Source organism: Pecten maximus, chromosome 8, assembly GCF_902652985.1.
Source record: "Pecten maximus chromosome 8, xPecMax1.1, whole genome shotgun sequence".
In the NCBI taxonomy this organism is placed as follows: Eukaryota; Metazoa; Mollusca; class Bivalvia; order Pectinida; family Pectinidae; genus Pecten; species Pecten maximus.
Window position 1 is genome coordinate 24,804,536 of NC_047022.1, and position 16,570 is coordinate 24,821,105.

General features: G+C 35.0%; 1 protein-coding gene across 1 annotated transcript in view; it reads left to right on the forward strand.

Moving 5' to 3' along the window:
- The first annotated feature begins 2,115 nt into the window (after nt 1–2,115).
- LOC117332927 (kinesin-like protein KIF12) overlaps nt 2,116–16,570 on the forward strand; it is a 128,284-nt gene continuing 113,829 nt past the window's right edge. Inside the window, exons 1-3 of the mRNA XM_033892006.1 lie at nt 2,116–2,151; nt 5,075–5,146; nt 7,661–8,572. Coding sequence (XP_033747897.1) covers nt 8,472–8,572 — 101 coding nt within the window. The 5' untranslated portion in view covers nt 2,116–2,151; nt 5,075–5,146; nt 7,661–8,471. The remainder of the gene's footprint in view (nt 2,152–5,074; nt 5,147–7,660; nt 8,573–16,570) is intronic.

Sequence of the window (16,570 nt, forward strand, 5' to 3'; positions counted from 1 at the left end):
GCCTTTATTCTGTTGATGAAATATTTTTATTTGGAGGGAATAAAGAGAACAATAATGACACCTTTAAGTTCCATTGTGTTGTTAATGCACGCCGACAAGTCCTAGAAGGATGACACAGCTGTATATTGGAGTTCCGTATCCATTTAACACGTCGGTATTCATTACACTTTTTAGCAATTAGCTACTAATTTCATTTAACTTTTTTTTATAATATAACCTATTAATGTAAGTCTGGTTTTAATACAATCAGTACAATTAGTTATAGTTAGCTAGCTAGTCAGTCAGTCAGTCAGACAGTCGGTCAGACAGTCAGTCTAGTTCGTTCGTTCGTTCGTTCGTTCGTTCGTTAGGGTGGGTGGGTGGGTGACTGAGTGAGTGAGTGAGTGAGTGAGTGAGTGACTGACTGACTGAGCGAGTGAGTGACTGAGTGAGTGACTGACTTACTGGCTGACTTACTGACTTACTTACTTACTTTCTTAATTTCTTACTTTCTTACTTTCTTACTTATACTTAGTTACTGACTTTCTTACTTTGTTAGGCTATTCAGAATTTTGTATAAAACGACACTTTGAGGATATTAGCAGTTGATATTCACCATCTATTAACATAAATATTTCTATATTATAATTTACGTATACCATTAAACATTCTCTTTATGTTACACGTTTATAAACACTGAAATAGTGCGCGAGGGGTACAAACAAGGAAGAAAGGGTAACACAGCGTTCATACACTAATATGCGACAGTTATGAAGTATTCCCACACAGGTTCGGCATTCATGATTAATTTTAAGTAATGTACACATTGTTGCTAGGCAACGTTATCTCGTTTGCAGTCCTATTTATGTCATAACATATTTCTGCTAAACTGTTCAACATGATAACATAAAGATTTGATGCAATTATATATAGACGTTTTAATATTTAAATTCGCTTTAACACCTGAAACAAAAGTTGGTGTCATATTATAAATTTAATTACGTTTTAAAAGACATGTGGCACTTTGGGTAGAACTGATGGAAAGTAAATTATTGTTTTAAACATCCTCGACTAGTGATTTTCTGACCTTTCTTATCAAACCACTATCCCGGCCTCCACCTTGTGGATGTCCTCTTCCTTTATCAACGTATTTGATTTCCTTGGCGTCATATCATGGATAAATCCTTCTTCGCCCCTTTATAAGATAATTCAGCTTTCAAGAACGCTCTTCCAAACCTTTTGTAATGTACACGTATTTCCCTGCTGAACTGAATGACCTTATAATAAAATTGTATTGTAAAACTAAAACAATGACATGCTGGTAAAGCGTTGTTATACACGCTAACAAAATCGTCATTATATGACTCAGAATTGATGAAAAGATGGCTTAATATGAATAAGATGAAAATTTGTACGACGACACTTAAAATACAAGTATGATAAGACCAGATGTTTCGGAGTGATAAGCGTGTTCGCTACATCGACGACATCCCTAATTCGTATGAATGTCTCTAAAAGGAACCGAGGTGGTGATGACAACGGAAGGAGAACCTGACACGTCCTACTTCATATAAATTATATAATGATGTCAATCATAAAAAGTTTTCACTCCCTTGATCTACCTGTGTCTATGGAAATCCTGTGTTGAATTTCAGTCAGCAGTTGACATCTTTCATAACAAACTTTAATTATGTTTTGTGTTATATCGTGTTGCAATATTTACCGAATTATCGACCGAATGTGCATTTTAATAAATTGTGAAAACCGGGTACAAAACATGATTTTCATAATCCTGTAGTTCCTGCTAGGTATACACAGAAAGTGTGTGACATGTGTTTCACCAATTTCCTCGGTATATAAATGGACCCCCAACACCTGGTTTTTATTTGACTTAAAATGCCGATCAATTTTCTCTTTACAACTCCAGGGAATGTCTTAATAAAGGTTGTTGTATCAATTCATAAAGACACCGCTGTGAGAGGAAAGGCTCGATCTTTGTTAAATGCCGGAATGTTTTCTTGGTAGATTATCAGTAGCCGACCAAGAGCCTTTGGGACCTTGTCCACTGGTAGATCAGTTATGACAACACTAATACTTTTGTCCTGTATCAGGGGTACATGATCGAATATTTGCATAGCCGCCACGGATTTCACTTCATTTACACGAATACCGGTAAGTTTATTGAATATATATATCATATCGGCAGTTTTATGACTAAACTAGAACATGTTCCGGTGTTTCAATATTTACGCTGAAATCTCCCTGTTCTTTTAATTGAGAAAGTCAATTACCAGTCATTATCAGATATTGAAAAGATATAGTTATTAACATGCTAATCATGTTCGCTCAAGACTTAGTGTGAAGATGACATGTTGGATTCGGTGTGTTCACGACAGCGGACATTGAATATTTGATTAAAACGAATACACAACAGTTTATATATCGATGGATTGTGCAAACAAGAAATACATTAATAGTACACTTTAATAGTATAGTATTTAGAAGTAGATACAGTGTATACCGAAAAACGAATCTAAAACTACGTCAAAAAGCTATTTAGCCCTTCTAGAACTCGTCAGTGATCAAAGATATTTAATAAGTATTCCAATCCAGGTTAGGAAAGTTATACTCAATCTTTTTTGAAAAATATTAATCAAGAAAATGTAATCGTAAATATGACCGTTTGAGGAATATAAAAAACTTACGATATTATATGCGGTACGGTTAGTATTCTCGTTATATTACCCTCGTATACAGCCACAACATGATGTAACGTTGCATCGAGTGCACTTGTTCTTTTTATCGAAATACCTACGGTTTTTGCTAGCGAGACATTTAAAATAAAAATCAATAACGAATAGTATTTTTGATTGTGAAGAGTACTAATGTTTAGGTAACTCTCTATAAAAAAAACAATGTATATGTGGTGTTGTAGTTTTGTATACTTCTTTACATCGCAAAAGAAGTTGAAAAAACATATGCTATATATAGATATATGATGATATATGATATATATTTTGTTTCGAGGACACTTTGAAAGACCACAGGTAATACAATCTCAGAGAGAAAAGTCGTAGCAAGTCTGTTTGTAAGACGTCGAAATACACTATGTAACCCTGGTAAATACTAGCCGCAATATACCGCTCGGCTAGAGAGATCTTCTCTTTAGCTCGATCGGTTGAGCGATGATACATTTGTAAATATTGTATAATTGGAAGAAGAGTCTTGCGACTCAAAGTATAATCCACTCTAAATAAAGTATTTTATTATTCTAATTATTACTGGGTTGACTTATTGTAAGCACTGTTGAAGTCGTGTCTTCGTATACCCTTTTCCACCAAGTTATCTACCCTTAAACTGCTAAGATTAAAACCTGCTACATTCTTGTATACACAAAGCGGGTACTTGGTTCTGAATATCAATCAGAACAGGGAACATCGATGTATCAACATTATTTTATTTACAATGTAGTTCATTAATACACTACGTATAATCGTTCTTGTGTGTTCCGTGTTTACATGTAAGTCTTGATGGGGAATGGGTTACCTTGATTTGACAGTTTACTTGTCCGTACTGTTGATATTACTTCATTGATCATGTTGCTAGGGAGACAGATACCGATTTACATACCAATGAAATATTGATCTAGATATATACATTGTATATGGATATGTGGAATGATGACAGGACCCATGATATAGTAATGATGCTCAAATACACATTTTGCACTCGTGCTCCAACACCCATTTTGCTCTCAGACTCAAATATGTTTGGTGATAAATCGATGACAACCAGCAGGACACCCCACCCGGTCACATTATACTAACAACGGGCGAACCAATCGTCGAACTCCAAAAAATGCAGAGCGCTAAGCAGGAGTAGCAACTACCATTTTTATAGACTATAGTACATGTATATCTCTGACAGGGGATAAAAACCCATAGCCTTCCTTACGGAAGCAAACGTTGATAGAAGGCCAAATTTGAGGCAGTGCCAATCACGGCATTAGGGAAGCGAAAGTTGTTTAGAAAGAACAGAAAAAATAAGATCCCCAAGTAAAGTCGCCTTTTACGATAATGAAATGGGGACAGCAGGTACAATTGTTACACCTTACAAACAGGTAAAAAGTCCACATGTTCCGGAAGTGTAAGCGTCTTCTGATTCATCAACGACACTCTCCATATAAATCTAGGTCACGACGACACCCGCCATACAAATCTAGGTCACGACGACACCCGCCATACAAATCTAGGTCACGACCACACCCACCATACAAATCTAGGTCACGACCACACCCGCCATACAAATCTAGGTCACGACACACCCGCCATACAAATCTAGGTCACGACCACACCCGCCATACAAATCTAGGTCACGACGACGCCCGCCATACAAATATAAGTCGAATCCGTGTTACGGCAGAATGGCAAATGGGAGTTAGAGTAGTGACAACGAAGCTGCTAGGCACAGCTCAAACGGAGGCTCATTTGCATGTCTAGTTGTTCCCTTGTCACCATATAATATGTCATTTTGAGGAACTGACGTAATCTCAGTTGCCTTGGATTTTCCTAATTTTTCTTATGTTTTTTCAAGGAACTCACCCAAGGTAGTTTCTCTTTTGTCTTTAATCAGTGACATTGGACCAATAATAAGAGCTAGTGTAACCCGCCACATTATTGATCGTAGAAGTCAACCAACTAAAAGTGGACCTCCTTGAGAATCGGAGGGTTTCTTCCATGTTCCATAATTGGGGGACATTGAAAAGACTAAAATAGATCTCTTCCCATTGTAACACTTGGGATCTTGAATACTCCGTTTCATTCCTCACTAATCTCTCTTTCTTTCTCTGTTTTCTTACTCTGCCTTAACAACCGTCCCCATAAGACCCTGGTTATGGCGATGCTTTTCCAATGGCCTTTGGTTACAAAATGTATGTCTATAATTTTATTTCTATTTTACCTGTTAAAGATTTTAGTTAGAATTACTGTCTTTTCATTCTCTCATTCTGCTCCGCCATACGTTGAGTAAAAGTCTTGTTGGATTTTGTTTGGGTTTTTAGTTTCGGTCATTATATATATGTTTTCTTGATTTATAGTTCTAGCTGTTAACTTAGAAAAGAAACCGCCCCTGGTGTACCGACAATGTGCAAGTGATACCAAGGTAACAAGTAAGTATATACTAAAGCAACTCTTTGTTTCATTCTTATTTCACCATGCAATTCGAGTTTGTTTAAAATCATAGCATGTGTACCTGCATCATTGAGAGTGTGATTTTATTAAATATCTTGGAAAAGGTGGTTAGTTACATTTGATTGTCAGTCGCATTAGCTGGTGACAAATCCGTGCCTGGTAGTAGTCGGCTCGGATTTCTACACTTTCGATAAAGAGATCTAACGTACTAGAAATGTTTGTATGTACCCGGAAAAACAGGCTGATAACAGGATCCGGTACTTACATTACCTAGTTCACATATTTAAATGTCATATATTGACGTGGAAATGTCTTAGGTGCCCGTTTAATTTAAACCGAATGTGTTATGCATGATTTTGAATCAGGATAATTTAAAGCCGATAAAAAAGTTTATGTAATTGAATTTGATGAATGTGGTAAACTAACGTTTACGTCGAATAGGAAGAACGTTCTTCTGTTGTTTCATCAGGAAATCGCATGCTTACTAAAGAATATGGATCATTGATTTTTAAAAAAATTCTCCAATAAATAGCCCCTTAATATTTTCACGAAAACTAAGCAAGTAAAATAAAAAATAATAAATAGCATGGGCTAGAGTAGGACCTATTTGTCAACGTTACAGTGATTTGACAGGTGTACGATTGTTACCTGTGATAGGTAAAACCTACTGTGAGAGGAATATACAACATGAAAGAGACAGGGGTAATAAACAGGTAAACAATATACACACGGCTTAGTCCCCATCTGCTTAAGTCGTACCTGATCCGTCAGATGAAAAGATTATTTTATCTGTGGTATTTTAAATCCCCATCAATTTGGCTATGTACTTACATGCCGTTTAAGTACCCTGGATTTATAATTTAAGGTTTATGAAATGGTTTAGGAAATGGTGGCATGTCTTATCCAAATACACTGTTAAGTGCATTCTTTTAATATTTCATGGTGTTTTTGTGCCGTAAATATCATGAAACGTCATTTTGTAATCAAAGAATCATTAACCCAATAAGGTTAATTATCACGGGACAAAATTTCAAACTATGACTGTATGGGAAGGGGTTATTCTTCAAGTATAAAAGCTCAGACATTTTATCATGGCTAACTGGAATTCAATTTATAATGAAAGTCCTCAAACACGGCGAGTAGTCAGTCTATAATTAAATTGAATGAGTTCAGTAAATGTCATGTTTACCTTGCATGCTTAACATTATAGACATTCTGACCTTTAACCTTTCTTTACGAGTAACATACTCCTTCACTTACAATTATTGGTTAGACTAGATTCGTTCCAATCAAATGTAATTTGAACGTTGAACTTAAATTGAGTGTAAACGTGATTGTGAAGTATCAAGTACATGTTAATTGATAAGACATTGAAATTCGAAGAAGAAAAGGTGTTTCTTTATTTACATGGATGTCAAGGATTGGTGGGTATTGAAAAAGGAAACATGGTGACCCTAAATATAGCCGGTAATTATGAGGCCACGTCTCTGTTTCTAACGCATGATAGAACAGGACGCTTTTTAAATTTAAATATACACAAACCTAGAAATCATCGGGGTATACTAAAATAGAGATACACTCTCTGTAGTTTAGTAATATAGGTTAAATCCAGGTGTTATTGGCCTCGCTGAGTGGACATACGGCATATTTGCTGCATGACAGGTACTGTAAAAATTATTCTCCAGGATTAATACTGAAGTTACTGTTATAATAAGAGCATTTTAAACAAATGTTTCGTATACATAACATACACATATTGTTACCTGAATCAGATTGTGTATTATATTGTGTATTAGTTAGTTACCATTTTAAAGCAAAAACGATTTAATGTAAACACTATATTTAGAGATTTAAAATATTCATAACATTATATAACCTTTTTATTAATTATCGATTTGGGGTGCAGATATTTGTCTTTGTGTATGTCCGGAAATTAATATGCAAAATATTTGATGACGTATGCGTTGTTCTCAACCTCACTCCATTCCTTCTGTTTTGTCAATATTCAGAAGTAGGTCGGTAAACACAGACTTTTCAAGCAGATGAATGGTTTGTATTTAGATAGTATTGATATTTCAAAAACGGGGTTATTAATAGACAATGGTAACACTTGTGATACACAAAAGAATACAAAATATGATTTATAGTCCTTTCCAATAGAAATCTTTCACGACTTCCGGCTACAACAGGAAACACGTGGTTTTTGTTTTGTATATGTGGGCTATTTCAGAGAAAAAAAACTTTATCGGACGGTCCGGTTGATTTCTCAGTGTATAATAAGCTGAATGTGACAAAGATAGCCTGTTGTTTGGATAATGCATTCAAAACTTATAACCTATCAAATATAAGAAAATAAAATAGCAAAGTAATACGTTTTATCTATCATTCGTGCGGTTTTATTTAAAGCTAAAAATATTAAACAAACAACAGTTATCAAGTAGTGTGCGAGAAACGCGAATGTAACACGTTTTTTGGCTTTTCTTTGTCTTCAGTGACGACTGCAGTTCATCAGAAGAACATGACAACCTAAGGCTGTTTCTCTTTTGAACCATTTGTGCCGTTGGATATTCTGGGGATACTCCGATGAGATTTTTCAATTTCTGATAGGATATAATGGTGATATCGACATGTGTCCGGGGATGTTATAATGTAGTCAGTGTGATATAAATATAGACACATCAGGTAAAATGGGAAACTTTATCAGTGACGATCGAAGACCAATTCCAGAGGCGCACAAATAGAGGCGAAGTAACGGGTTTTTTACTCTGAACAAACATACTTTGTTTGATTAAAAAGGTTCAATAGCTTTCTAGTGGTATTTGACCTTACGTCATATATAGAGATTCACAAGTTATAATCGCAATTTTATCACTGAAAATCGATATCATAACAACACGTAATACACCTGCAAATTTTCCCATTGATATAGTTATCTCCTTATTTATAGTTTTTGTATTACTCGTTAATGATAGAGGATCGTGTTTGTTGAAGATTTATCGAAGAAGATTTTCGTTCAGTGGAAATGTCTTCTTGAACAAATAGGTAAAGATAAGTGTATGAACAAAATCGCTGATGAAGATCGCCGATTATATCAAACAAGCTTGTATGAACAGTACTGTTTACTGTAATGTAGATGACACGTGGGATTACGTACCCCCTCAGCTTACACGGAATTGGGTCGCTTGTCAGCCATTAACACACTGTTTATTTCAACACGATCTATAAGTGTTCTTTAAATCGCTGGAACTGTTTCCTTGAAAGTTCAAACACGACCGTGTTTCCTTACCAGCACTGGAGTACAGAATGAAATCCGACAGCACGGGAAGCTACGTCAGCGCTATGGACTCCCCTGCCCTGTCACGGCTTTCTTTCAACGATAGAAAAATGAGTCTTCTTTCAAGCAAGTAAGTGTCATGTTGTTGTTTACATTTTTAAATCTTATTACATAAATCTAAATTCGTGTACTATATTCTTGTTATATATATATATATCCAATCTTAATTAAGAATTAATGAAAAATTTTCTTCGTAACATGTGTATACAATTTTATTTGTATAGCTCCATTCGTCTTTTGTTTTAGATATACTTTTGTGGGGTGAGGGTGGTATTAGGATGAGTATATTGCGTCTTTGATATTATATTATGTACATTGATGAACTTCAACCAAATGATAGATGTTCTATTATATGTGGAGTAATGCATGGCAAATTTATCTCATTTTTGCTCCATGGTATCGGTCATAAAGACTAATAATGAAATCACAAATAACCAAGGTAATTACTAACATACAATGTGCTCGCAAAAGTAAGGATATCGAAGTGTAAAATTTCGTAATAATTCTAACTCAAAATCGATTTAAGCGTGGAGGTATTAATAAAGGAAAGCTTTATATGGAAACAGCAGAGGCAGTATCACCAAATACCCCAGAATGTTGAACACGTTTTCTGATTTATCAATGACGCTACTATTTTAAAAATAAGTAATAATGCTAAGACACACCGCGTCCCCAATAGATGTTAACATTTGTAGCAAAAATCACATTAACGTCTATAAGTCACAAAGAAACATATTATTTCCAAATGGGATCAAAATAATAATGGACACTATTGATGATTTTGATTTTGTATTAAGGACTTTTATGAACAATAGATAATATGACATTAAGCACTGAATGCTTTCAAACCATAATCTAAGTCCTAAAATGATCAATAGCTTAAAAGTGTATCACAGAGTCAATGGATGCGTATCACAATCAGATTAGATAGTGTAATAAGATTGAATTCGATCTGGATTAACATGACGCATGTTGTCGATATCAAAGATGACGTTTTCTCTGCCGGAACACCTGGCCGTTTTCCCATTTTACTTTCTCAATGGTGTCTGTGTAAATCTGTTTCTACCACAATGCCCTGTGTTATTCAACTCTCAGACCATCAGTTAATCATTACAGCTGTTGATTAACAATCTGTTTATACCACACGTGGTATTTTGACTCAAGCTGCAATTGTTATTGACGTCATCAATAATCTAATGACGTCACATCACCGGGTCCCGGACGTCACCGGTACACTTTATTTGCATACGCGAAATTATACTTGGCCACGTTTCCCTTTGATTCAAGCCGATATTATTGTGGTAGAAACAGGTCACACGACTCGAAATTGTTGGATATGGAATTTATTTCACACTCGTAAGTTATTTTTTAAAAGTTGCAAAAAACACTCGCTAAAGCTCGTGTCTTTTGTAACTTTAAAAAATAACTTACTCGTGTGAAATAAATTCCATATCCAACAACCACTCGTTGTGTAACCTCTATATATATTTTTTATCAATTTTGGACCCCATTCTCTTGGTGTTTATTATCGACGTATCGATGCATATTATACTACATGTATTAATACATAAGGTCGGCCTTCTGTCCAACATTCACCACCGATCAAACTTATCGGGCTATCGATCACAGTGTTAAAACCCGTAGTAAACATTTCCTGTTTGTTGGTATGCAATATACATGTATTTCTAAAAGGATTTTGATATGCTTTCAAAGACAAATTTACAACGTGTAAGCATATTACTGCCAGTCCGTGAATATTTCCAGGGTTTAGCGTATGAACGTCAGAAATGAAATCGAAATGGCGTCATAGACGATGATTTGCTCGCGATTTTACTGTCAAAGACTGTTTCGCGGGGATTTATTTTCGCGAAATAAAGGAAAGTTCATTTTTTATTTAAATACCTTTGTATATATGTTGCGGATATTGTTCTTTGTGATTGCATATTGAGCATTGCAAAAATAAATCATTCCCAAAAATGTATTAGTTTGCAATATTCTAAGTAGTAAAGAGTAAACTTTATGTATTTTACAACAATTGGAGAAAAAAAGTTATAACAACTTATATTATTCACGTTTGTTGGCCCGGGTTGAAGCGCGCGAGGGGTCTTACAGTGAGAGGAAACAGAAGTGCCCAGGGAAAACCCCTGAGGTCGGACATGTGACCCCCTACTGGTTCACGTCCGATCGGGAAATCGATCCCCGATCGCTTAGGTGATAGGCAAGTGCGTTGCCAATATGCCTTTCGACAACCCAGTATTAGCAAAGTCAATACTTATTTGATAATTTTTTTTTCTTTCTAATTCTATAATAAAAACATTATTATGATACTTAAAGGGAAACCTAAAAGTATATATTGAATTTTCTCTCACCCTGGACAGGGATATCCACAATTTTATCGGTGTGAGATTTTCTTATCACAGCCTAGGTTGAGACAAGCTATATCTTTGCACGTTCTCAAAAATTGCATTTCGTCACGTCAACGATACAATGACGTCACGGCGACAATGCAATGACGTCACGCCAACAATTCATTCACGTCACGTCAACATTGTCTTGCATTGATGTAACGTTGATATTAGATACATACGATGGTTAACAGAGAAAGAGAAAAATAATCAGACGGGAATCTCAACCCTCGTGGTCAGATACTTAAGCTGCCAAACACTCGGCAAGCCTCGTGTTTGGCAACCTAAGTATCTCTCCCCTCGGGTTGAGATTCCCTAGTCTCACCCCCAAGGGGGTCAAAGATTCTATTAATCTACAATAACCTCTAAGATAGAGGGCTATTCTAGCTTACTAACAGTAGTAATAATAATTTTGCAATTAGTTTACATGAACTAAAGCCTAGAGATTACTGATTTTCAGTATTTCAAGCCATCGTTGAGATTTTTTCTCGCTTATCTAAAATTCATTGCTGACATGATCGAAGATATAAAGGACAAGTCCAATGCGTCCTAGAGGGTTGTCAGGATGGTTTCTATGATATAAAGGACCAGTCCAATGCGCCGTAGAGGGTTGTCAGACTCTGTCTTGACCTTATGTACAGGGTACATTTATCATACTTTATGATTAACGGGCCGGGTGATATCGATTTAATTCAGTTTAACTTTTTGGTCGAAACTTTACTAACTCTTCATTGCATATGTTTGAATCATTGATCCAGTTATATTTGAGAATTTGTTTTCATCAGTAGCCAGTTATTGAAGTCGATTTCCTTTGACGGACGACGAATTTGTCAAGGAAAGTCCAGCAACCTCTTTATTGATATGTTAGTTCAAAACAATTGATCGGTTGTCAAGAACATGTCCATAAGAGCGACCGTCCAAATACACTACCTTTAAATTCTGGTTAGCTTTACGAATATATTCCCGTTTATAAAAGATTTTGTTAGTATTTCAATAGTTACTCTCCTTTTAATCAAATGATATAAATTTAATCATTTTCATTCAAAATTTAAAGCAACAAAATATTTAGATATATGAGTTCCGATTCTATTTATATATATATAACGAAATCGCGGTAATTAAGCTGATATGTTGTGACCTTCTGTTATGAGTTGAGCTCTGTGTCTTCTGTATGTTTTAGTCAATGGACTAGTATCGTATTTCCCCATATATACATTACAGAAATTATATTTCAAGGTTCCACTGTTGAATGACTGTACATAGACAAATTTTAACACTGAATACGTTCACATACCATAATGTAGTTTTTTTAAGCCAATTTGGCTGGCTACATCTAATTATAGTTTCACATTATTGCGTGCTTTTGGAAATATGCATTTTCATGATTATTAGGAATATATAAATACGTTAACTGCAAATTTAAAATACATAACGACACATGGTCATGTTAATATTGAGAAGGGGTGGGGTTCTCTATAAAATCATACTATTTACATTATCGTTGTCATAATAAATTAACAATGTAACAGATGATTATAATTAAATACAGTATCTTTTTGCAAGTAAAACGAAATGTAAATATTTCTCACGATCTTAAGATTAAGATAAATAGGTGATTTGTGAGTCCTACAATCATTAAAGGAATAATGAATACCATTTTATGATACAGTAAACCTTGTTTAAAAAAATCAGTCCACGAGACCAGAGGAAATAGTTCGATATATCCGAAATGTGTTTGAAACAAAACAAATAAGCATACTTCATGCTAGAAATATTGGAAACCGTTAGAGTTGGCTCCATCCAAAAGTGTTATTTTCTTTCAAATAATCATGAAGGATTTCAATTCAGGATGGATTCTCGCGTGTTCACGCGAAAATAAATTCCACGCAAAATATAAGTGATTTACAGTCACCTATTGAGTCTATTAGCCTTTTTTACTGTATGTAACCCTCTATCTACAAAACAAAATGTCACAATATATAAGATGTTTTATTATCTTGCTGTTGTTTTCACTGCATTCTCTGTTACATAATGTACTCATACATAGTCAGTAGTCGCCCAACACCCAGCATATAATTTCATATAGGCATACCTGCTGACCTATCAAAATACATGTTATTCCAATTTGTTAAATGACGGCAATATGATGTAAATTCATTAATTCACTTTGATTTTTCTGATGCCGATGAATTATTGTGTCTCGAATCTACAAAGCATCATCACCAACAGGCATTAGCCTCAAAGTAATTGAATCTTCTACTGAATTTTGTGATAGAGTGTCAAACATTATCTTGAATAAATAAACAAAAAAAGCTACATTCAATATTTCATTGGCAATGTCGGCGGCCATTTCCAGCAAAATACTAGATTTTCCCAAAACAGCAAAGGTGTCAAGAACGCCTCGCTTGTGTGTATAGTTAAGAAATAATTAACGATGATTCGTGTATTATTGCAGGATATACAACGAGGACGAGGATATTTTGAAATTAAATTAATAACGAAGGCCACAGGCCTGAGTTATTAATTAAAATTGCAAAATATCCGAGTCCGAGTTGTATATCCTGCAACAATACACGAGTCAAAGTTGATTATTTCTTTTCTACCATGTACTGTTTAGTTCTGAGATCGACCTCATTTCTAATAGAAAAACAGCAAAGAAACCCCGGGAAAACCTTATTTCTTATTATTTGTTGATGAAATATACAGGCAATACAGTACTACGATCAAGAGCATCTATCATATGGCATTGATTTTGAAAATTTGAAAAAAAAAAGGATAAAAAAAAAAGAAAAAAGGAGGGCCTCCGTAGGATTCGAACTCGCGTCGTGATAAAAATATATTGAAAGACTAGCCCATTAGCCCACTCGGCTATAGTAACCTTTAATCAAACTGGTGAATATTAGATATTTAAAATTGTGACAGCCGTGACTCACGACCGTGTATTATTGGCACGAGCGTGGGTTATTGGAAAATAATACATGGTTTTAAACCAATCAAAACCGGCGTTACATAGCAAACATGGTAGAATCACTGATAATCTCTGTATTTGTCAATAATAATCCACGAAGTATAATCAAAGACACTTCGTTATTTAACAGTACGTATATACACAGTCTATGATCATGTCCACTTTACAGCTAGCTAATGTGATTACAAACGTCCTTATCAGACGCCTGTAGATACCAGTACAGCCAATGTGTTTTCGAGTTCCCAAACACCAGATAGACGCTGAGACAGCGAGTGTCCACTCTGATTCCAGCTCTCGTATTGGAATTTTTCGTATAACATTTTGATGTGCCAATTTCGTTTCCAAAACAATACAGGAAAAAGATAAACTGATTTGTGATTTTGATTGCTTTCGATTTATACTAGGGATGTAAGAAATGACCAGCAACAGGTAACTGAAAAATGGCAAGCAACAGGTAGCTATGTACTTTTAGGTAAAATGTGTTTGATTAAAGGATCTAAGCAATTAGAATATTATCAGGACTTAGTAATCAGCCTACTGCATAAATTATTACCTCAGGATAGTTTCAAACTTTTCTCAAAAATGGAAGCATTCGGTTAGGATATGTTTTATGATCTGGCATTGAATACTGTCATAAAATGTATAAGATATCGTCAACACATGTATATAATGAGAATATATATTGCGCGACATTCCCCTCTAACAACAAGCGGTCATTTTGAATTTTGACAAGATGAAAATCATTACCGCAACATCTCATATAGTACTTAAATGATCCTTCCAGATTGTATATGTAGAAGGCCTTATATCTATTAAAACTCCCGTTTACTTTGTTTTATCATCAACTATTTAAGAGGGAAGAAGGAAAACGTACTATAAAAGATCTCTGAGATCTCTTTTCTTATTCTGTTTCATATGAATGACACTAAAATGACGAATGTCGATGAAAGGATTCTGAACTCATAATCATGATAATTAATTGTCTAGTGGTATCTTCAATCTAATATTTGAATTGGTGAAATAATGAATAGGATGTAGGATGCATGTTAGGTGAGCTGGTATTTCTATACTGATGTATGTTTTTACAGAAATGTATCTCGGTGAAAACTTATTTCCTAGTATTACAAACTACTAGTATACTCTATAATGCTGAGTTCTACAGGTCTGCAATAGGCCACAACAAATTAACAGATACATATGTTTAACTAATTGTAAATTGTCTACGTCATCAGTTGTGACAAAACCATAGCTTCACATAATGCAGACTGAATGCTGCTTTGTCTTCCGATTGGTTGATATTAATTAACCTTGATCTGTCTTGATATGAAAGTACAAGACAGAAATACATGTATATTCCCGTGTCCGCAGAGTAATTAGTCTGTTGTGTTTTAATTACATTGCTAGCACCCTCATTATTTTAGGGGTTATGTTCACTTTCGCTCTCTGCACACTGGACTAGTATGTGACGAAATCGAGGCTCAGATACGTCACGTTGTGGTTAAAACAGAACAAGAAATATCTTTAAAAAAAGATAAACGGCATAGTTTTAATGCTGGTGGTTATAATGTAAAACTGCTGGTGAAATGAATTAACGAACTAATTAATAAATGCGCAGTTTCAGCACGGATAACAAAATTATATCTGTTTGAATCATTTTTGGTGATAATAAGACTGCATTTGAATCAGGAATATGATTTTATTAATGTGTCATTTGAATAGATACATCCACTTATTCAGCTTGCATTCAATCTTAATTTTGTTTCGTCTTTAACTGCATGTCTGCATTTTGCATTTACCGCTACATTGACCAATCACATACTTCATCTTGACCAGTCACGCCACCTGTCGCGTCATATCCGGGAACAAAAGTAAATTATACGGCTATGCCGAAAAAATAGTATCACCTTTGGTTACATTAAACGAATCTCGAGGTCGCTGTATTTCCGTGGAACTTGGTTGTCGGCCCTTAGTCACTTTCAAAGGAAATGAATCAGCATAGCAAATGATCTGCATTTAATCTGTAAACACGCTATTTTCATATTTGTTATTACTTTTTAGTAAATTATCAGGTATTGTTTGTAGTTAAGGAGAAAATAGTTATATGTTCGAAATAAATATATAAATACATTATCTCACATTAAATAGTTAGAGCATCTTGAGTTGAAAGTATGTAAGACATAAACTATATCGTCATGTTCGTTCATAATCACATGGTGTTGATGGTTTTGTTTTACGATTTGACAGAATTTTCCGTGACGAAATGTCATGGTCTATCACATGGCTACATGCAATAAGCAATTATTCATGCAAAATGTTAACTTTGTGTTGATGTGTCCTGAGTCAAACCTCGTACCACATATCCATATCACATCAACGCTCATGTAAGAATATCATTTAGCCAAGAAGTTAGATTGCTGAACTTTCAAGTTGCAATATAATGACTGACAGTGTATATACCTGGGATAATGATATTCCCTTTTTGTAACCAGCCTTGGTCAGCTACGGTGTCCAGAGCATTTACAGTGTGTCACTGAACACGTGTTCCCCGTTACAGACCATTGCGTACAATAAAATCTGAGTTTGACTTCTGGCTGTGAGTTCAATATCTGGATATATGGCAACCTCCCAAACAATTTTTATGTAAGAATTTTATCTCCACCAAACTCTAGGTACATTTGTAAAATGATCTTCTGTC